Genomic DNA, 21,703 nt, shown 5'->3' on the forward strand with positions numbered 1-21,703 from the left:
ATGAATTAGTTATAGACCCAACCTTCAAAGAACTCAGGGACTAATGGAAATATGGAAGCTGCACATAATTTAATTTAAACATAAGATACAAAGCAGTAACTAATATTGAACCTTTGTCAAAGGTACCTTTCTACTGCACAACCCCAAGATGTTCATTGGAGTGAAGGTAGTTTGCTCAAATTATGAAGGAAAAGAATAAAGAAGTCTTAAAATTGCATGAAAATTGAGATCACGCTATTGGGGTTCAGTTGAAAATTACAAAAAGAATTGTTTTGGCCTTCTGGGAAGGAAACCCACCTTACAGCAATGTCCATCATCTCTTTAGTAGTGCTTTAGGTCTGAGCAGAGAGGTTTGCTGTCACGGCAGGGTCTTTGGTGACAATCCTGTCCCCTGCCTGATGGGCTGGCGCTCATTATGGCCACCTTTTCCCAACTGTGCCACTGACCTCTGGGAGTTCCTCAGCTGGGCCACAGCCATTTCACAAAGTTTAAGTGATTATGTTTGGAGCATTTCTTCAGAGATATGCAGTATTGTATTTGTTAAAAGAAGGGGGAAATTACAAGGAGAATCATGGAAGATTTTTATGGAGAAATGTGGCAATGAAACCTTTCAGTGGGGCACCTGGGTGGCTCAGTCAGTTAAGCATTCGACTCTTGATATCAATTCCGGTCATGACCTCACAGTTGTGAGATACAGCCCCACATCGGGCTCTGCACTGAGTGTGGAGCCTGTTTGGGATTCTCTCTCTCCCTCTCTCTGGCCCTCCCCAACTTGCACTCTGTCTCAAAAGAAAACAATCAACAATAAAGAAAAAGAAACCTTTCAGTGGAATTGGAACTAGTCCTTCTTCAAAGACATGTATTGATCAAGAAGCAGCGTTTGTTTCTGTGCCATACGGAGGGCACAGCTAGCAGTTCTGTGGGTGAGTCCAGGCCAGAGTTATTGGTTGACAAGAGCCTCGGGATGCCGTTCAAAGCACCCAACAGCCGTTGTCAGGTCCTGCTGCATCGTCTCTTCCATTTTTCTTGGCCCTTTCAGCTGGCTCTCGTGAGTCTCCCTGACTGTGCTGTCCGGTTTACAACACTCAGAGCTCTGTATGTGGAAGGATATTAATCCTTCACAGGCACAGCCGGTTTTCCATTTCATTAGTAGACTGTGGAAGAGCTGCAACATCGTGGATGTTCTTTGAAAGGTTCATTTCACTGGCACTTATTTTTGTCCTTGCTGAGAATGCTGTGTTTAGGAAAACATAATGAGAAAATTCTCTTTGGATTAATTTACTGAGAAACTACATAAATCAAAACATGCATTCTTTGCTTCGATAACAAGGAAAGTTGCTCTTTTAGCGAGAATAATCCATTTTATGAACACGTAAGCAAAAGGCTATGTTTTGACTAGCAGTTGTTGTTTGCCTCTCTGAAAAATTATAATAGTTGAATTTGATGTAAGAGGTGTTAGAAATAGAACATGTGTCTCGGCAGTGAAATTTGAGAGTGTTATGTTTTCAGATGTTGAAATGTAAATAATCAGTGAGTGAGTTGAATGTGGACATTATTCTTATCTCCAGGGATATTCAGTAGTCGGATTGTTTACTCCTGTCTCTAGCAAGGGAGCATTAATCTGGGTTTTATCATGGTGTTTCCCTTTGGTGATTCATTCATTTGGGCTACTGAAAGGTCAAAGAATGGGAAGTGATGAAAAGAGAACTAACGTTATATGAAAGTAGATATTCTGCATATCTAGTGCCTTCAGAAGTAAATCTTTTCTCCATAAGATTTGATCTTGGAGAAAATAAACAAGAAAAAAAAATGGAGAGTATTTCCAACAGCTTCTAAAAGGTACTGGTAAAGTCCATGGAAAGTTTTAAAAGTTAGTACCTTTGGACACACACCTGCACACTCTAAACAGCATATTATTTCAGCATCCATCCATCCATGCATCGAACATACACTTACTGAGTGCCTGCTTCGAGTCAGTGCTCAGTTAGGCGATGGGCTGCACAGAGGGAGGGTCCCTACCTCTAAGGAGGCCAGTCTGGTGTAAACAGATTTTTGTAGAGGTGTGAGTGGAGTAGCACCCTTTTCCTGTAGGAAGCGGAGAGCCTTCACAAATGAGTCGTGTTACAGAGCTCTTAATGTTGTGGTTTATTTTTGCTGATGCACGTTTACGTCGTAGGGGTTAAGTGTTACTCCTCCTTTTTGAGTAATCGTAACAGGTGAGGTTCATGGAGGACTTCCTGTGTTCCCGGCTGCGTGCCACACTTACCTGCATGATCTCACTAAATCCTCACAGCAGCTCTGTGAAGCAGGTACTCTTGTCATCTCTGGTTTACAAGTGAAGACACGGGTTTGGAATCGTTACGTGCACGCCCAAGGGTCAGACAGTGGCAGAACCAGGATTCAACCCAGGCTTGTGTGGCTCTTAAGTCTCTACTTGTAACTCCTGGACTCTCGCGTAAAGCACAGTGGCCTGATAGAGCATGCCTCGTGTTTTTTACAGGTTTTCGTCATGACAGAGTGTGACAATGACTATGCGATCATTTAGAAAACCACAGGTGTTGGGGCGCCTGGGTGGCTCAGTCGGTTGAGCGTCCGACTTCAGCTCAGGTCACGATCTCACGGTCCGTGAGTTTGAGCCCCGTGTCGGGCTCTGGGCTGATGGGTCAGAGCCTGGAGCCTGCTTCCGATTCTGTGTCTCCCTCTCTCTCTGCCCTTCCCTCGTTCATGCTCTGTCTCTCTCTGTCTCAAAAATAAATAAATGTTAAAAAAAAAATTAAAAAAGAAAACCACAGGTGTTACCTAATTGTTTCAATAAACGTATTCACAATGAAAAGGATTTTAAAGGTGACTTGGGGAGCAGTGAAGAAGACAGTCCTTCCACCTTTCCTAATAAGCTGGACCCGTCTTTCCTGGGAAAAACTGCCTCCTTAGAGGGGCTGGTGGGATATTTGTATGTAGAGCTGACAGGGAATTGTTTGCTAATAGAACAGGGTGTACTCTAATACAATTCGTATGGTAGATAGTTGTGTAATCCTACGTGAATCTCTTCCTCTGCTCCCTGAGGAACTATGTAATGCTAAAGAGTTGCGTGTATATGTATACATGTGTGTACCCATGTATACGTGACATATGCTGCTTAGTACATGAGAAACTGGAGATGATTAGAAGCCTGGTGGGAACCCACTGTCTCCACAGAAGTTTGATCGGCACCGGTGAGTTGTGAAGTTACTGACTTTTAACACTGTATGGACTTTGTAAATGTGAGAACACGGAAACTGGCCAAGAGGTTAAGTATTGGCAGAATACATACTAGCTAGAGGACAGCAGCATCTGGCTAGAAGATGGTACTGAGATGGCTTGGATTGTCACAGATTAAAGATAAGGACATTCTTTGCTGTTGCAAGGTACTATCTGCCCCCATCCAGTGTGGCAGGGGACAGCCAGAGTTCAACATCTGACTCTGCCAAGAGCCGATGGACTGACACTGAGCAAGTTCCCTTTTTTAAGCTCCGTTTCTGCATCTGCAAAACGATCATTAGACGAGGAGCAGCTTCCTGGGGTTGTGGGAGTTAAGTGAGAAAGTGCAAGAAAAGCGCCTAGCGTGTGTGTGATGTGCTCGAGCCGCGGAAATTGCCGCTGTTAGCATCCTCATTTTACGAGTGAGAAGACGGAGCCTCACAAGTTGTGCTTACTCATCAGCCAGGAGTGGATGGAGCAGCAGAGCATGTTTAGACCAGGTTCCTGATTTCTGTCCAGGGCACTGGTCACCCCTCTGGTTGGTCATCCCCTATCCCTGGAGCACACTTCATTTGCGTTTTGTGGCATCCCCCCACCCACCTTGTTTTTTCTCTTCTCCCACTTTGGGAACCCACTGGCTTCCCCCTTTATCCCATAGCAGGTGTAAGAATGCTAGGTGTATAAACCCACTTTACTTCTCTCAGGGTTCGAGAGAAGAGAGGGTGTTAATGTAAAATCGATAACTGATAGATCCTGCCTTGATAGATCCTCCTGACCCACTAGTAAATCCCTGTGTGGAGGGCTGCGATCACTTCCTCTACTTCAAGTTGAGAGTTTCGAATTCCTCTCTGGCCCTAAAAATCAAAACAGGCAGATTATGTAGACAGTAAGTCTTCTCCTGGTCTGCAGTCTTGCCAGTCTGTGAGCTGTCCAAGTTTATCTGTGGGGATCTCAGAGAGAGAGAGAGAGAGATTCTTCCTTCACTTATTCAGCAGATAGGTAAAGGGGCTGCTCTCCTGGATCTTACATTCCAAGACTTGTCAACTATGACTCTAGTCTAGTCTGTAGTTGGGGACGTAGCCCATCTAAGAGTACCATGGATCTTCCCAGTGTGGGAGCGGGCAGGGTTAAGAACAGGACTCTCATTTTCCTCACTTTCTTCGTATCTGATAAAACCTTACGGTAGATGTACAGATAGATATTCAGTAATTGGAAAGCCAGGTGCTTCACTGTGAGGGAAACATGACAATTGCAGGATTCTAGGGATAGCAGTATACTGTTTGTTTGCCAAAAGATCTCAAAAGATTTGTATGTGGATTGTTTCCCGCTGTCACAAAATGCTAAGAAGACAAATTGGCAATAAAAATACACAATGTGAAGAAAAAAGAATAGAACAGAGTTAAAGATGACAATGTGAGGCTTGGCTACTATGTTTCCTTTGTCAGGAACAGAGGTTTGAGAATAGCGGGAGGAGCTGGCTGTATTTCTTATCTTTTTTCTTCAGAAGAAGGGAGTTCATTGAAGATGATGAATTTGGTTTTAATTTTTTTTTTTACGTTTTTATTTATTTTTGAGACAGAGACAGAGTATGAGCAGGGGAGGGGCAGAGAGAGAGGGAGACACAGAATCCGAAGCAGGTTCCAGGCTCTGAACTGTCAGCACAGAATCCGACGCAGGGCTCGAACTCACAGACTGCGAGATCACGACCTGAGCTGAAGTCGGACGCTTAACCGACTGAGCCACCCAGGGGCCCCAATGATGAATTTGGTTTTAAACGTATTTATTATGAGGTGACCCTGGGACGTTTACATTTGGCCTGAAATCTGTTAAGAGTTTTATTTTTTTTATGTTCTGTTTTGCCTGAAATCAAGGTAAAAGTAAGGCAGGGCTCCCCCTCCCTCAGGGGAGCCTCGGGGAACAGGGCTTCTCCCCTTCTTCAGGCCTGTGGCAGTTACAGTGTGGACAGAAAACCCGAAATGTCCCTGAGCGGAGGCTGTCACCTGGGTCTTCCATCAGGACGAGTGATGGGAAGGCAGATCACACCTGCTGTGGAATTGGGGGTTGGGCGGGACATAGAAAACGGCTGAGCGTCTGCGGAGAGAGTGAGGGCCTCAGTCCCAGCAGCCCCATCGTGTGCAGACTGTGTCTGGGAGCAAGTGCTGGCTGGACCTTCCTTCCTGGGCAGGCCTGACGGCCCAGCCTTCCCGTGAGCGGTCTGATGCCCTTGCAGTAACTTCACCTCGGCTCAGCGTAGGCAGAATCGGTTTTTGTCGCTTGTGTCCATAAACACGACTACACATAATCCCACGAAGGGGTCCATGAAGTACTCGAAGGATTATTGTTCAAAGAGACGTTGGTTGGAGCTGGATTTTCCTTCCCATCACTTCTAAATGAATAAAAATGAGTTACAGTCGTGTGCCCATGCTGAGTAAGACGAATGAAATAGTACGCTTATCTTATTGAGCTACTAAGCACCATGTCTACTTGATTGTTTAATAAACATGCCACAATTCTTGATCTCGTCCCCAAATCTGCCTCTGTCCTCGTCATTCTCATCTCAGGGGGGAAGAAAAAGAAAAGAAAAGGCGTTCCTGTTTCCATCCAGTTCCTCAAGCCAAAAACCTAAAGGCCATTCTTAAATCCTTGTTTGAGGTCATTCCCTACTTCCCATCTACACACGGGCTCCCTTGAAGGGATCGCAGGGGTACCGTGACTGGCCCCTTTGCCTCTGTTTCAGCCACCAAATCGAAGTCACCATGATATCTTCACTCTTACATCACTTTTCTTGCTCCGATTCTGGCCCCTTGAAATCTTCTCTCCACAAAGCATCCTGAGGGATTGTTCTGAATTGTACATCAAATCCTATCATTTCCTCATTTGAAGGTCCTCCAGTGGCTTCACCTCAAACTTAAACTAAGCATCGGAACTCCTGACCAGGGCCTACCGGGCCCTACACAATACTTCCCTTGCCTGCCACGAGTGCGTGCCCTCCCTTTGCTCACACACTTGGCCATCGCTGGTCTCCCCCCAGGCAGGCCAAGCTCTCCCTGTGTTGGCATTACCCTTGCTGTTTCCTAGAATGCTCTTCCTCTGTGTTGACAGAGCAGGCTTCTTCCTGACCTTGAAGGCACCACTCAAAGGCTGCTGCTTCACAGAGCCCCTTCCTCCTGTACAGCCCTGTGACCCCTGTGACAGCCCCATGTTCTTTCTTCGGTCGGTCATACTCGGTGGCGTTTGTCACTGTGTAAAGTTGTCTGCTTTATATCTGCAGTTGTGTAGTGCCCAGCTTCCCCTAGAATATCAGCGACAGGAGAGCAGAGATCTTGTCATTGTATTTTCCGTTGTGATTCCAGTGCCTACAAAGATAATTAGCACTTAATAGATACTTGATAAATACTTGTTGAACAAATTAATGAAATAATTAAAGACAAGCCACCTAAGCATTTTAAGCCTTAGTTTGTCTTATGAGAAGCCCTCCTCATAGGGTGTCGTGAAAATTAAGTAAAACACTGAACGGAATGTACTTAGCACAGTGCTTGATATATAGTAAGTGCTCCATAAATATTACTAGTTATTTTTTTATTGTTGGGTTAGCACTATATACATTTTTGTCAACACGTAAGCATATGTTATTTATTTTTGTCTTTTGCATAGGTATCAGTGTAGCAGAATGTTTAGTTAAATAAAATTAAGATTGTATTTTAGCTTTCAAGATACCTGTGGTAGGTTTCATAGGCCATTATCAGAATCAGGAGCATTTTCAAACTCTTCCCTCCTTCTCCTAGGAGAGTGTATCTGGTTCTCTTGGTGGAAATAGACTAATACATAGTTTAAAATTTTTCCCTGGGTGATTATCACCTGGAGAGAAGAAAAGAACATATAAGACACTAGAATAATTTATCCAAGATCCAAACCACTTATAGATACAAGGAGACTCCCTAAAAAACAGAGGGGCAGGATGGGCATTTAGTTGGAGGGGTTCATTATGTATTGGAGGCCTGAGATTCAGAGGTTGCCCAGTTCTGAAGATGGAAAGCTGAAGCCTAGGCAGAGGATTATACTGACTTAATGTTGATTTAACAATTAGTGACCTAGATTTCCTTTGCTTGAATAACAGAAATGATCCCCACATGGGACCTGAGAGACCAACCAGGAGTCCAGGGGTCACCGATAGAAGGGAAGTGAGATAGATGGGTCATTATCCAAGTTGGTATCTGGTCTCCTTTCCTATCAGAAACAGGATTGACTACAGATAAATATATGTATTGCTTAGCATATCAAGTGTACATCTGGGCTTGGAGACAGGAACAGGGGGGAATCTCCTTCCTTTGGAGGCCAACAGGAAATGAAATGAAGGAATTGAAATGGCCTATGGTGACCCTGAGCCTGAAGGATCACTTTAGGAAGCAGATCTGCTCCATCTGTCCATCAGTCTTTCTCTGTCCTACCTCTGACACCAACCCTCCTATGATGTCTTAAGCATTTCTCCCCCGGGGCTGATTGTTCCTACAGATACGCACAGGCTCTGCCCTTGGACCGTATACAGACAGAATCCTTCAGTGATCATTGCACAGTTTCAAAGATTTCATCAGGTTGTGTTCTGAACATCTAGTGCAAAGACATATTTTCTATTAGAATAGACTTAAATTATGTCTCAGAGATAAAATATTTCATACACTAGGGACACCTGGTGGCTTAGGTGGTTACGTGTCCAACTCTTGATTTCAGCTCAGGTCATGATCTCATAGTTTGTGAGTTTTGAGCCGCACGTTGGGCTCCTTGTTGACATCAAAGAACCTGCTTGAGATTCTTTCTTTCTCCTTCTCACTCTCTCCGCCCCTCCCCCACTTGTGGCCTCTCCTCTGTCTCTCTCTCTCTCTTTCTCTTTCTCTCTTTCTCAAAATAAATAAATAAACCTTAATAGAAACAAAAATATTCACAATGTATGTTTAATTCTACATATATACATATGTAAACATAACAGTTAAGTTTTAGAGTTGTATATTCTGTAGCCTGTCACTTTAATTAAAGTATGCTCTAATGGATGTTCTAAGAATGTGCTTTTCTTTTAATATTTTAGTGCTGCCAACTGTCCCTATTCAGAAATCAATTTGAATAAAGACCGAATTTTCCCAGACCGCTTAAGTGGTGAGATGCCTCCGGCTAGTCCATCATTTCCAAGAAATAAAAGGGCAGACACAAATGAAATCTCTTCATCTCCTGAAATCAGGTAATTAAAGTGATAATATTAGTGATGTTTAGAAGTACTCTGGTTGAAAGAGGTTTTCTATCTCAGATGCTGTGTATTCTATGGTTATCTTTTCTTGGGCATTATTGAAAATGCATTTCATTTCATGTAAAATGGTGGAGATAAGTGGTTGGACTTAAAAAAAAATGGAGAGTTTATACAAGCATATGTAAATCAGACAGGCTTTCTTATGTATTCATCTTTTAGTCACACTTTGGGGGTGTTAGAAGTTTAGAAATTCCAGTCATTTTACTACATGCCAGTTCATGTTTCTGAATGAACTGATCAGTATATAGAGCCATCCTTTATGAGGAAGATGTCCGATTTTTTGTGAAAAATGGGTGTTCTTTTTCATGCCCATGCCAAGTACTTGCATATATGTTATTGCTTTTAATTATTAAGATGTTAATTGTAGTACAGTTGACCCTTGAATGACATGAGGGTTAGGGGCACTGACCCCTTCCCCCTCACAGTTGAAAATCCAAGTATAACCTTTGAGTCCCAAAGAAACTGAACTACTAATAGCCTACTGTTTACTGTTGACCAAAAGCCTAGCCAGTTATGTAAGCAGTTCATTAACACGTATTTCATGTTATATGTATTAAATACGGTATGCTTACAATAAACTAAGCTAGAGAAAAGAAAATGTTAATAAGAAAATCATAAATAAGAGAAAATACATTTACAGTAGTGTATGTATATTTATTGTAAAAAAGAAAAAACATGTATAAGTGGACCTGCTTAGTTCAAACCCATGTTGTTAAAGGGTCAACTGTATAAGCTCAGGCATTTAGTTTTGATTTCACTTGTAGAGTTGAGTTAGTATGTTTTAAGCTCTAAGTAAGGTCTGTGCCCTTACATTAACTGAGGACACTACTTAAAAAAACAAAGCAGATTAGTGGAAAGATATGCCTTAGTACTTAGGTTTTGGAAGTTTCTTTTATGGAGTATTTTAAAACCTAAGGCTACGTAGTTTTTTATTGAAATATTTTGTAACTTCCATTCTTATAGATGATAGATATAGGTGGACATTTTAATTAATAAATCTGATTCTAAATTCACAGCAATGCTGTTGGAGTAATGGCATTTCAAGTCTCAGTATTCTTAGAGAAAGCAATTTTATCCTCTGGATGGCGGCGGGGAGCTAATTAATTAATAACAAGAAGAGGATTTTTTGTTTTTACCCTTAAATCCATGACTAATGAAACATAAACTCATTTTACCCAACCCAGCACTCCAAAGTGAGATCATATCATATATAAGGAACTTTAAGACAAATAAAGTACTAATTCATATAGTAATAATTACAGATACAGAGTTCATTGATTCTGACTCACAAAGTGGTAAAAGTACCTACTGTTTAGATTTCAGAAGCTAAGGTAATGTTTAAAATATCAGGAGAATACTCCGAAGTGCCAGCAGGCCTAGCTCACAGGCTTTTCGCTGACCGACTGGGCTCCAGGCCAGATTCCTAGGACCAGAGTCTCCTCCCAGCAGAATCTTCCTGGGTTGGTTTTCTGGGGTCTTTTTCTAACTCAGAAGTCACGTCAAAACCATCAAAGTGGATCTGACCATTCCACTGACCTGTCTTGTGTGAGGTGTGCTCATGGTTCTTCATGGAATCACCTGAGGCGTTTTTAGTTTTCTGTATGACCTATGGCACGTTTCGTATCTAAATATTCTTCCATGTCATGGATTTTTAACCCATACTGTCTTTTGAGTCTGCGAATTCTGACCTGCCATTACTTTGTATGAATGAACACTTACACTTAACGTGTGTTCAGATTAATTTCTTTAGGTTGTCTGCTTTCGTTGTTGGGTGCCAGGATGTGGTAAATGAGTGTTCCGTTACTCATGATTTTAGAGACTTTGTTCAGATTTCTTCATGTCTTTCTCCTCCCAGATTTACTATTTTTACTTTATTTTCTTCATAAGTAGAAGTGACCTGAGAGATTGGATTAGTTACATCCAGTCAAAGGAAACGTGAGGGACACAATCAAAATGGCCCCTTAGGTTTTGAGGTGAACATTTTGACCAAGATTTTCTTCTCACTGTATTTTTTATGCAGAAGTGTTTTTAAGAGATGCTTGCAGACATTTTGATATTTCAACCTAAATGCTTCATTATGCATGTTTGAAAAAACAACATGTTTCAAAATAACACAGATTTATTTACTTGTTTAAATTTTTAAATTTCTTCTTTAAAATTCTTGAAAAAATTGGCTTCAGATTATTTTGGTTTTTCCTACTGCAGGCAGTCACTAGTTCTCCCAGCAATCAGAATGGCACTTGGTATTTTAGATACAAATGATCATGAGATGGCAACATATAGTAGGTGTTAATAACAGAAAAGTTGTTAACAAAAAGTGTATCTCGTGGCTTGAGGGTGGTTGATTTAAGATAGAATTAACAGGGTAAAAGTTAGCTGGCTTCTCGGCTGTAAGTGAATCTGTATGAACATATTTAATATATATTTTTTTCATTTTAAAAGTAAATATAAAGTTTTTGGATTATGATTTCTTTAACCTGGATTTAGGGATGAAACAGTGAGCTGTGCAATGCTAAGAACTAGTAAGTAGTTCTAGTAAGTACTAATAAGTACTAGTAAGTAGTAAGCCCTTCAGTAAATGTTAGTTTGTATTCATGTTGCAAGAAGAATAGGTTACTTAACTTGTTGCACGGTATAAGAACTGTAAAAGAGTAAAAGAAAGGCTGGCCATTTCTTTGACATTCCTAGGTTAAACTTTGAATACGGCATTCAAGACGATTCTCTTAATACCAGATTATGTTCTCTCTTCTTTTCCCATATTCGTCGCTCACATGGATGGAACTTTTTATTCAGGTTTTAACACATTTTCTTTGCATCCTTTGTAATAATTCACTAAATTTGGTAGCCAGACTGCACTGTATTTTTTCTTTTAAATGCACTTTGGCCCAGCGGGAGACCGTTTGCATGCCTAGAAGATGACCCTGAGACAAAGATTCGGTTGCATGTGGTTTATTTGGGAAATGAGGCAGACATCAGGAGGGGAGTGAGGAAGTGAGATGGAGAAAGGAAGACGGCCGGTGAAAGCCTTGTCGTCTCACCAATGACGGCTTGGAGACAGCAGGAACGCGGGCCTGCTGCGAACACTCTGGGCGTCCGTGTAAAGCACACATCGAGTCTTCCCAGCATAGGGATGGAGGAGCTGAGCTATTTAAGCCCTGGTTACCTCCAGCCGCAGAGTGAGGCTGCCGGGGGAGGGAGCACACGGTGATTCCCCCAGCACGACTGTCCTGACAGCATCTGCTCCGCCATTCCTTTCACCCGTTTCGGATGCCAGAGGGTCACCAGAATGAGTGCTCTGCTGGCATTGCTTTTGATCTGGAAGCTGACATAACAAGGCCAGATAAATTAACATTGTGAGGAACATGTGTTCCTTTCGTGCAATAACCTTTATTATTTATTTATTTATTTATTTATTTATTTATTTATTTAGGGGTGAGTGCAAGTGGGGGTGGGAGAGAGGATCTGCAGCAGGCTCTTGGCTGACAGGCTGACAGCAGTGAACCCGATGTGGGGCTCGAACTCATGAACTGCAAGATCATGACCTGAGCCAAAGTTGGATGCTCAACCCCCTGAGCCACCCAGGTGCCCCGTAACTGTTATTTTAAGGGCTGTTTCACAGGCTGTCTGCTCAGGCTGGGCCCATAGATGACTCGTTCCACAGCAGTAGCTCCTAGACTTTGCATCAGATTCCCAGAGGCCTCCTCAGAATTCAGATTTGGGAGCCCAGGCCAGCCCATGAAGAATCTTCCGGGCTAGAGCCTAAGAGTCTACATTTAAAACAATTCTTTGGAAGTCTGTCTCCCTGCTTGACACTTTCAGTGACTTCCCATTACTCCTGAAATTGAGACCCTAATTCTGAACGTGGCCTGCAAGGTCCTGTGTTGTCTGGCCCGTGCCCAGCTCTCCAGCCTTCTCTCTGCCAGGCTCCTTTTTAAACTTAATGCTTCAACCACCTTGGTTCTCAGACATCCTTTCTCTCTGCCTAGAGTCTCCGTGCCTGCCATCTCCTAGCTGGTCTCTCGTTTTGCAGGCTTCAGGTTCACTGTCATTTCCTCAGGGAAGCTTTGTCTGCTCTTCTAGAGTAGTTCACGTTCCTCATCACATACCTTCACAGCACACATCCCGATGCTGTAGACAGTTTGTGTCGATACTTCTGAGTCTGCGTGCTTTGCTTGACAGTAAGCTCCACAAGGGCAGAGTCCACGTCTTCTCTGGTCCTGAGATATCCTCAGCACCAAGCATGCCACCTGGCACACAGTAAGGACGCAGGGTGACCTTGAATCATCCACCAGCCTTCAAAGGAGACCTATCAGTTGTATGACCTAAAAGGCAACAGCTGTGTAATGTTTTTTGTTCTGGTAAAACACCTGCATTCTCAACTTTGTTGGATTCCTGCACCAGATTTCTGTGGGCTGATTATTAAATGATGAGATGAGTCCCCCAAATACATACTGGCACTCTTTTACGAATGAGGCAGTGCTTCCAACACTGTTGTCGTTTTAACTCCTACCTCACGTAGAAAATACCACAGAAGTGACGACGCTTTTATGTGGCGCACCAAGGGAGTGAACGGGGCTGCCTCTGGATGACCAGAGGGTGGCCTTGGCTTCTGGGAGGGCTACAGGGAACTTGTAGAACTCAGAGCACTTGTTCTCAGGGATTCACGGTATCCGAGCTGGGAAGCTCTGCCCCACGTTAAGATGGCATCACCTTGAGTCCTTTTGTAGGCACGCTGAATATTTAGGCCCGTTTTCCTGTAGCAGTTGGTCAAATGGATGGTTGGGTTATGAGTGCCTTCCCAGCGTGGAGAGTCTGCAGTCCTTTTCAGTTGTATGTTGGTTCATCAGAAGTGTGAGGAGTGTGTTGTGCCTCGTGTTTTCAGTGGGAAGAGGTTTTCCTCGCTGCGGGGGCCGGGGGGCGGGCAGCAGCTCATCTCCGCCCTCACAGCACTCCTGGCAGCCAGATGGTGAGGCAGGGGCCTCCCAGTCCATGGCAGACCTTGCCTGAGGACTGGTAACCGTAACCTGCAGGTCTACCGCTCGGTAAAAGTATGTGTACATCTCTCTGGATCTTCGTAAAACCTATGGGTTTCAAACTTCGTTTTGCATCAGAATCATCAGATGTTTGTTAAAATGCAGCTTGCGAATGATCACCTCTAGAGATACGAATTCAGGAAATGTAAGGTGCGTCCCAGTTCATTTTTAACACGCACACCCAGGAGATGGGTGCAAGTGATCGATATACTAGGTTTTGAGAATTATTACTGAATATAAACACCTTTCTCTGGAGTAATAATTCAGCATGTTGCCAATTGGGGAACATCGGCATCTATCCCACATGGCTTATTCTCATGAAATCTGTTCTGCAGCTGCTTGTAATTGCCTTTCTAAATTAGGTGCTATCTCTATTAAAAATCATGGAATGTTTCAAGCTCCCGTGTTGTTTAAGCCTGCTTAGACATAACCCCAGAAACATAATAAAGCATGCTTTAAATATCTGCCAAATGCTTGTGTTACCTTGCAAGGCAAATGCCTATCGCTAACCTAAATCCCATGAAAAATTTCAGTCTGTTCAGTTCATTATAGGCCATTAAAATGGGTTCTCAAATTGTAGGACCAGCGTTTCTACTCAGAATTACATTGAGCAGTTGCAGGAGTTGCAACTGTTAATCTGATTTCTGTTTCGAGGCTGAATCAGGTTTACGAGTCACGCCAAGAGCTAGTCTGTCACTGAGGAGCGCTTCGTTATACAGACTGGAAAACAAGCTGACATAAACGTGAGACAATAAGCATATAAAAATCTCTTTACTTTGCAGAACTGCAAGATCAAGGAGAATAGCATCAATTTGGAGCCAAAAGTTCTAAAAGATGACAAATGCCAATTAGGAATCTTTAAGAACTTTGTTTTGCTGAGACTTTCTGAGCCCGAGGTTTTGGCATCAGCAACTGGAGAGAGTCCTTTTGGTGACTTACCATTACCTGGCTACGGAAAGCCTGTTTCCCCTTTCAGTCAGTGGGCTTTACCAGATGTGGAGCAGGAGCTGTGGAAGTTTAAAAGTATTCCAGCTCTTGGACATGTGAGTCAAATCCGTGCAGTTGTGAGTGCACACCAGAGAGAAGCTCATTTTGGGTTAAAACACTCACAGTTGTTAGTGCCAACCACTGCGACGCCAGGGCAGCCATTCAAAGTGTAAGGTGTATGACTGTGTCATTGTTGTATACCTGCGAAGTTGCTGGAACAGTAGTGTAACAGGGTCTCATTTTATCTCCTCGAATGGCATTGATTCCTGACTCCGGAAACTCTTTTACATATAGCGGAAAAGCATCTGTTCTCTTTTCTATGGCAACATGAAAGTAAGGTAGGCTTGCTCTTCCTATAATACAGGGTCTTTATTCCATAATGCTCACCTTACTGGTTAGGGCTTTTCATTTCGTAAGAGGACTGATTGATTGATTGATTGATGATTGCTGAATTGTTTTCCGGAGGATTTTTCCTTGGCATTTTGGTAACATCCACTGTATTGACTCGTTCTGTTACTTTTCTTCACCAACATATGTTCCTTATGCTAAATAATAATTTAATAGGATTATGAATCAAAATGTTTTATTTTTAGTCATTAGATAAATAGTAGACCATGTTTACCTCTCTTAGGCCATGTTTATGAAAACACTGTTAAAACAACTGCTAATGTATCATCTCAAAAGGAATGAAGTCTTGCCATTTGCAACTACGTGGATGGAGCTAGAGCGTATTATGCTAAGAGAAATAAGTCAGTCAGAGAAAGACAAATATATGATTTCACTCATTTGTGGAGTTTAAGAAACAAAACAGATGAACATAGGGGAAGGGAAGCAAAAATAAAAACAGAGAGGGAGACAAACTATAAGGGTATCTTAAATACAGAGAAGAAACTGAGGGTTTCTAGCAGGGTATTGGGTGGAAGGATGAGCAGCAAGGAGGGAACTTGTTGGGATGAGCACTGGGTGTTATGTTTAAGCGATGAATCACTAAATTCTATTCCTGAAATCATGATTACACTGTATATTAACTAACTTGGATTTAAATAAAAGTAAATAAATAAGTTTAAATTAAAAAAAAAACCCACTGCTAATGTATAATCTCAAAAAGAACTTTATTTATTTATTTATTTATTTATTTTAAATGAATGTTTATTTATTTTTGAGAGAGAGAGAGAGACACAGAGTGTGAGCAGGGGAGGGGCAGAGAGAGCGGGAGACACAGAATCTGAAGCAGGCTCTAGGCTCTGAGCTATCAGCACAGAGCCCCATGTGGGGCTAGAACTCACAAACCACGAGATCATGACCTGAGCCAAAGTTGGATGCTTAACTGACTGAGCCACCCAGGCATCCCAAAAGGAACTTAATTTTAAAGACTATTTGGGGCACTTGGGTGGCTCAGCTCAGTCAGTTAAGTGTCCAGCTCTTGATTTCGGCTCAGGTCATATCTCTGGCTCAGGTCATGATCTTACCATTTGTGATGACAGTGTGGAGCCTGCTTGGGATTCTGTCTCCCTCTTTCTCTGCCCCTACACCACCCCCCCCCTCAAATAAAGAAACCTAAAGTAAAATAAAGACTCTTTATTCAAATCTTAACCATAGACATAAAAGTTTTAATCCCGCTGGTTTTATTTGCCACCTTTTCTGAGTTGAAGATGATAACCTCTTTGTCCTGAAGCTGTGCACGCACACACGCTTCTTCAATTGTAGGAGGCATTTGGAGACCGTTCAAGTACTCTTAGGAGTCCTCTAAAGTATAAACCCTAAGATTCTCTTTCTCTGATTTTTTTTACCTGTGAGTGACCTCGGTCCAGAAATATAAAAAAAGCAGAAGAATGCTGGGGGCATGCAAAGAGACCTCCTTTTCACGTCCAAAACAGAAATCCCTACATTTTTTATAGCTCTTGCTACTTTCCTTGTGTCTCCTCTCTTACTGGGGAGTACAGGTACTTTTCAGCTCTAACAAAACCCCTGTGCGACTAAAATAAACTCTGTGGAGAGAGAAGGCGGGGTTATTTCAGGCTAGGAGCCAAACCAGATTCGTGCTGGATTTAGAGAGATAGCTGAAATCCCTGAATTGAAGCAAAATCATCGGTTCACATTTTTTTCAATATTGTTTTTTTTTTAACTTACTGGGGACTGACAGGCATAATTGGCTAGGGATTGTTTTTAAATGAAAAATAAACAAACTTGAAATACAGCTATTTGCATTCACATGCCATCCTCTTACTGTGTATTTACCCTTCTGATGTTTGTTTTGCTAATATTACTATAAAGCATATTTAGAGTAAGATAGTAAGACAGCTAAAGCATGGCACGTTAATTACAGAGAAAAGGAGGATGCTGACTCATGAAGAACACATTTTTTCACTTGAGTGGATTCCACTGTCTTAATTAAAAGCCTAAAGAGTGTTCTTGAGTAGGGTTTTACCTATGATTGTATTTCAGTTCAAGCTAAAGAAATGTTGAAATATATTGGTTCTCCACAGTTCTAAAATCTCAAGAGAAATTGCTGTATTCCAGGTACTTTTCTAGGTGTTTTGAACCTACGTTAGCTCACTTACTCTTCCTAGCACCTCACGTGGGGTAGGTGCTATTATTACACACCCATTCTACAAAACATAGAACCTCTCTTGGTTGCAGATTACACAACTAACAGTAAATAACAGTAACAGACCTGGATTACAGTCTGTTACTGGATTACTGGATTACTGGATTACTACAGGCCTAAATAGCAGACCTGGATTACAACCCAGGCAGTCTGGCTGCTGTCTGGGTGGTAACTGTTACTCTAAAAGCTAGTTTAAAACTTGAAGCAAACAGGTTACTGAAAGAAAACAAGTGACAGTAGATAATTTTATCACCAAATAGAAGTAATTGGTCAATAGTGGAAGCTGCTGTGTGTGCAGCACTTTCTGTCCATTTATTGAGTCCTTAAAATGCCTATGAGGACAAGGATGGATTTTCCTCATTTTACAGTTGGTGCAGCTGAGAAGTAGGGAAGTTCAGGAACTTGCTAGAGATCGTTTAGAATTAAGTAGCACAGCTAAAATTGCAGCCAAGCCTGTTCACTTCCAAAGACCATACATGTACCCACGCTTTCTCCGTGTTACGATTCACTACCCCCATGCCCAATCAGCTTGTACCTCCTTCCTGAATAAAACTGTTGGCAATAGAAAGTGTTGATCAAGAGGAGAAAATAGAGGAGTTTTTATGTAGAGCAAAACAGTGGTATTAAAATACAGCATAAAAATATTTTTGGTCGTCTTTTTTTGAAGAAAATCTGTCAAGAAGCATATCTTGTACCACATTCCAGAGAGTATTATGGTGTTATCACAGAGCGTGGATGTTCTACTGTGGAAGTACTTTGTCCATAATTGGAAGACCTGTACAGCTAGCATAACTTTGTGCTTAGGAAACTGAATCCTAGATCAAGGATTTCATTTTTGCACAGAGAAAGAGCTCCATCACAGCACCTAGTCAGTCAGAATTAGCAATGAAAATCCTAACCTTGTAGGAGAGAGAGATACTGGTTGCCCAATTGAGAAATCAATTTTTTATTTTAAATAAAATACAAAACAAATAAGAATGAATAAGATTCTTCATGCCTGACATTGTCAATAGGAGACTGATGTACTGTATTCTGGAAAAATGCAAGGGTAGAAACCTTGACTCTACTTCAAGGTAATTGAATTTAATTGTGGATTTTAGTGTCAGTAAGACCTGGTATGATACTTGCTCTACAGATTTGGCATTGACTTCTTTTAAGTTTCAGTGGTTATAATGTTAACAGAACCTTCTTACAGTGATCGTTATGAAATATTGGACATAGAAAGAGCTCAGCCAGCCTTTGGTACATAGTATGTTCTTAAAATTTTTCTTATTATTAACTTCTTCATTTCTGGATGTGCTTAATTAGGGTTCTGTTTACTTCAGTGGTTCTGTTCATCCATTTATTTTATAATGCTTGTTCTAGTAGACTGCTCAGATGACCCCACTGCCCCACCCCTCCAACTTTCTAGCTACATGAAATATCATGTAGAACCCCCAAGGGACTTTTAGTCATTTTTAATTTTAAGGAATTAGCAGAATCAACATATTAAGTAGAAATAAAAACATCCAATAAATGTTTCTTCTACAGTCCTTTATTTGAACTGTGTTTGGTAAAGATAAATATTCATGTTTATATATTCCCAAGTTTATATAGGTTCAATTCAATGAAATATTATGAGTTAAAGTAGGGAAAATGGAAAGTGAACATCCTTCTATAATGAAGCAACATAAATGATGTAAGAAAATAGATAGCTTCCATTTTGCTTCTGTTGGGATGGATTATGGCAGATCCAGGCATGAAGAAATATTTTGGGTCAAAGATCTTATTTTCTTTTTCTCTCTCTGTTCTCTTCTAGAAAATGGTCCTTTTCTTACATTTCATAAGATAAATCATTAGCATTGTATTTGGGCATAAAAATACAACAGAACTTTCTTCATACTTAAGTCTTATAACTGTATTTTAATAAAATTTACTTTAAGGAAAACTGTGCTTTATTGAAACCACAAAAATGTAAAACTGTCATTAGTGGGCAATTCTGATCATGAAAGCTGAAATATTCAGAAAATTCTGAGACTTAATGTTAACCTTTGACCTCAAAGGCTAAAGACAAAGAAGTTTGTCTTTTTTTTTTCTTCTTTTTTTCCTTTTCACAAACCATTCATTAAAACTTTTAGGAAATCTACAATAATGTAATTGGGATTTTTTTTATTACTTTGAAAACTGCCGATTTTAAACTATACCACGGCACTGTATGATTTTCTTCCTAATAAATATTAATATAGTTATCCACAAACAACTTTTTTCAGTGGTCACAATAGATAGCTAGTGGGATAGATTTATGGACTCAAATAATATTATTTCTAATTTAGCATAAAACCAGTTTAGAAGATCACATAAGCTAATTTAAGCATAGTAAGCTGACTTTGGCATGTTCTAATTACCAAGTATAACTTTAGCACAGTCTTTACAGAGAAGGCAAACTTTTCTATTATCATTTCAGTTAATGTCCTATCTGCAATCATCAGTGGTACAGCTCCTCTCCCAACTTTTATGGAATAAGAGCCTCTATAGAGTCTTTTAATTCTATTACTCTTGGAAAAAGATTTGTTTTTATTTTGTAATAACAGTAATTCTTCCCCATTCTCAAATAAGCAGTATTCTTTAGCATTTGTGATAAGTTGTTTTTAGTATGAACTTAGCCAGGGAGTTCAGATCTCAATGAAATTTTACATGTGTCACTGGAAATGATCTTTCTAAGAAGTAGGGAACATGTATTTATTGCAGACTTACAGTGTGTTAGCATCATTGTGTTATCACCGTTCAGCTAGAGAATTAAATTAGTGCCTTTTTAATTAAGACAATACAACTTCTTTATATTTTGTTGGGACATTTGGTTTCATGTGTATTTGCCTTTTTCTTAATTAAAACTTAACAGTAGAAGTATGATCAGGATCTTTAAGAAACTCAGGATATATTTATAAAGGTAACAACACATAAGAAACAATACGACATAAATATAGAGTATTATAAAGTATGTAAACCAGGTATCATAGCCTAGATAGTTCCAGGAAATTGGAGAGTGGGATATATTTTGAACTCTGAGAATGGAATAGATTAGGTTGAACAATTTCAAATACTTCAAATTTAGCTTTAAAGAAAATAGAGTTAGTTAGTCTGTGCTTAGTTCCCTTTAACGCCATTTTTCTCCCTGACTTAAGGATAAAGCTCTGAATTAAGATTGTAATGATTCCATTCCATTTTACATTATTGTTGGCATGTTTAGATTAGCATCAGGTCATTCCTGGTCAGAAAGAGTCGGAATCAATACAGCCTACACATTTGACCTGATTAAGCCAGGAAAAGCTTCCCAGAATTGAGTTTGATTCTCCTGGGCCAGTCTCAGTCTCAATCCCAAATCCCAGAGCTAAGGTAGTATGTATGCTACTTGATTAAATGGTAGGGGTTTCAAAATATTTTCTTTCCTTAAATTGTAGTTTTACTGTACAGTAACCAGTGAAACTCTTCATGAAAACATGCCCCAATTTGAAGTTGAATTATTCAGTAGCTACGTTTGCTAACATGTAACATAGTTCACCTTAATACCGTTCTTAGCTTTAAAAATCTCTTTTCAGAACAGTAAATGAAAATTGGTAATGAAGAAAATGGATATTTATAGATGTTATTAGTAGGAGTTACATCTTAGTCGAACTAAAAATCCTTTCTCACAGTAGTGGTAATGTTTGTTTTTAAATTAAGAAAGACAATTGGTGAGATGCAGTGCTGAACACCTATTTTTTTTTTTTCAGAGACCAGCATCCTGATGATGTCAAAGAAGACTTTGAAGAGAGAACAGAAAGTGAAATGAGGACATCACATGAAGCCAGAGGTAGTAGCCATAATCATCTTGTATTAGGGATGCATATTACTATGAATACTCATCAGAATCTAGTGGAATATAGCAGTCACTTTTATATTAAAGATAAACTTCATTTAGTTGATTTGTTGTGTTATCACAGGCTATAAAAGTTTACTGTTCAGGGTAGACAGTTGACCTTGAACAACACGGGTTTGAACTATGTGGGTCCATGTATACACAGATTTTTTCTTAGTAAATACGGTACAGTCCTGTAAATGTATTTTCTCTTCTTTATGATTTTGTTAATAACATTTTCTTTTCTCTAGATTACTTTACTGTAAGAATATAGTATTAGATACATATAATATACAAACTATGTGTTAATCAACTGGTTCGGTTATTGATAAGGCTTCTAGTCAACAATAGGCTATTAGCGGTTAAATTGTGGGGCAGGGGGAATCAAAAGTTATACACAAATTAAAAAAAAAAAGTTATACACAGATTTTTGGCTATCCAGGGGTAAGTGTCCTTAACCCCTGCATTGTTCAAGGGTCAGCTGTTGTATGTAATTTATAATGATATGGATTCATCTGTGATCTGTATTTACAGCTTCTCTCACATATCTGTACAATACATATTATATATAAACTTTGGGTAATACTGCATTTGGTTCTTGTCATATATTTCTATTGGGATTGTTGATGTCATTTGCTTCATATGCTTAAAGCTGATCTTAGAATGTG

General features: G+C 40.4%; 1 protein-coding gene across 7 annotated transcripts in view; it reads left to right on the forward strand.

Annotated features, from left to right (window-relative positions):
- The window catches only part of L3MBTL3 (L3MBTL histone methyl-lysine binding protein 3), a 130,670-nt gene that overhangs the window by 87,210 nt on the left and 21,757 nt on the right, over window positions 1-21,703 (forward strand). For all 7 annotated transcript variants that reach the window (XM_007078636.3, XM_007078637.3, XM_007078639.3 and 4 more), the window contains 2 exons: window positions 8,318-8,467; window positions 20,911-20,990. In XM_007078636.3, the coding sequence (XP_007078698.1) occupies window positions 8,318-8,467; window positions 20,911-20,990 (230 nt within the window). The remainder of the gene's footprint in view (window positions 1-8,317; window positions 8,468-20,910; window positions 20,991-21,703) is intronic.

Source organism: Panthera tigris, chromosome B2, assembly GCF_018350195.1.
Source record: "Panthera tigris isolate Pti1 chromosome B2, P.tigris_Pti1_mat1.1, whole genome shotgun sequence".
Lineage (NCBI taxonomy): Eukaryota > Metazoa > Chordata > Mammalia > Carnivora > Felidae > Panthera > Panthera tigris.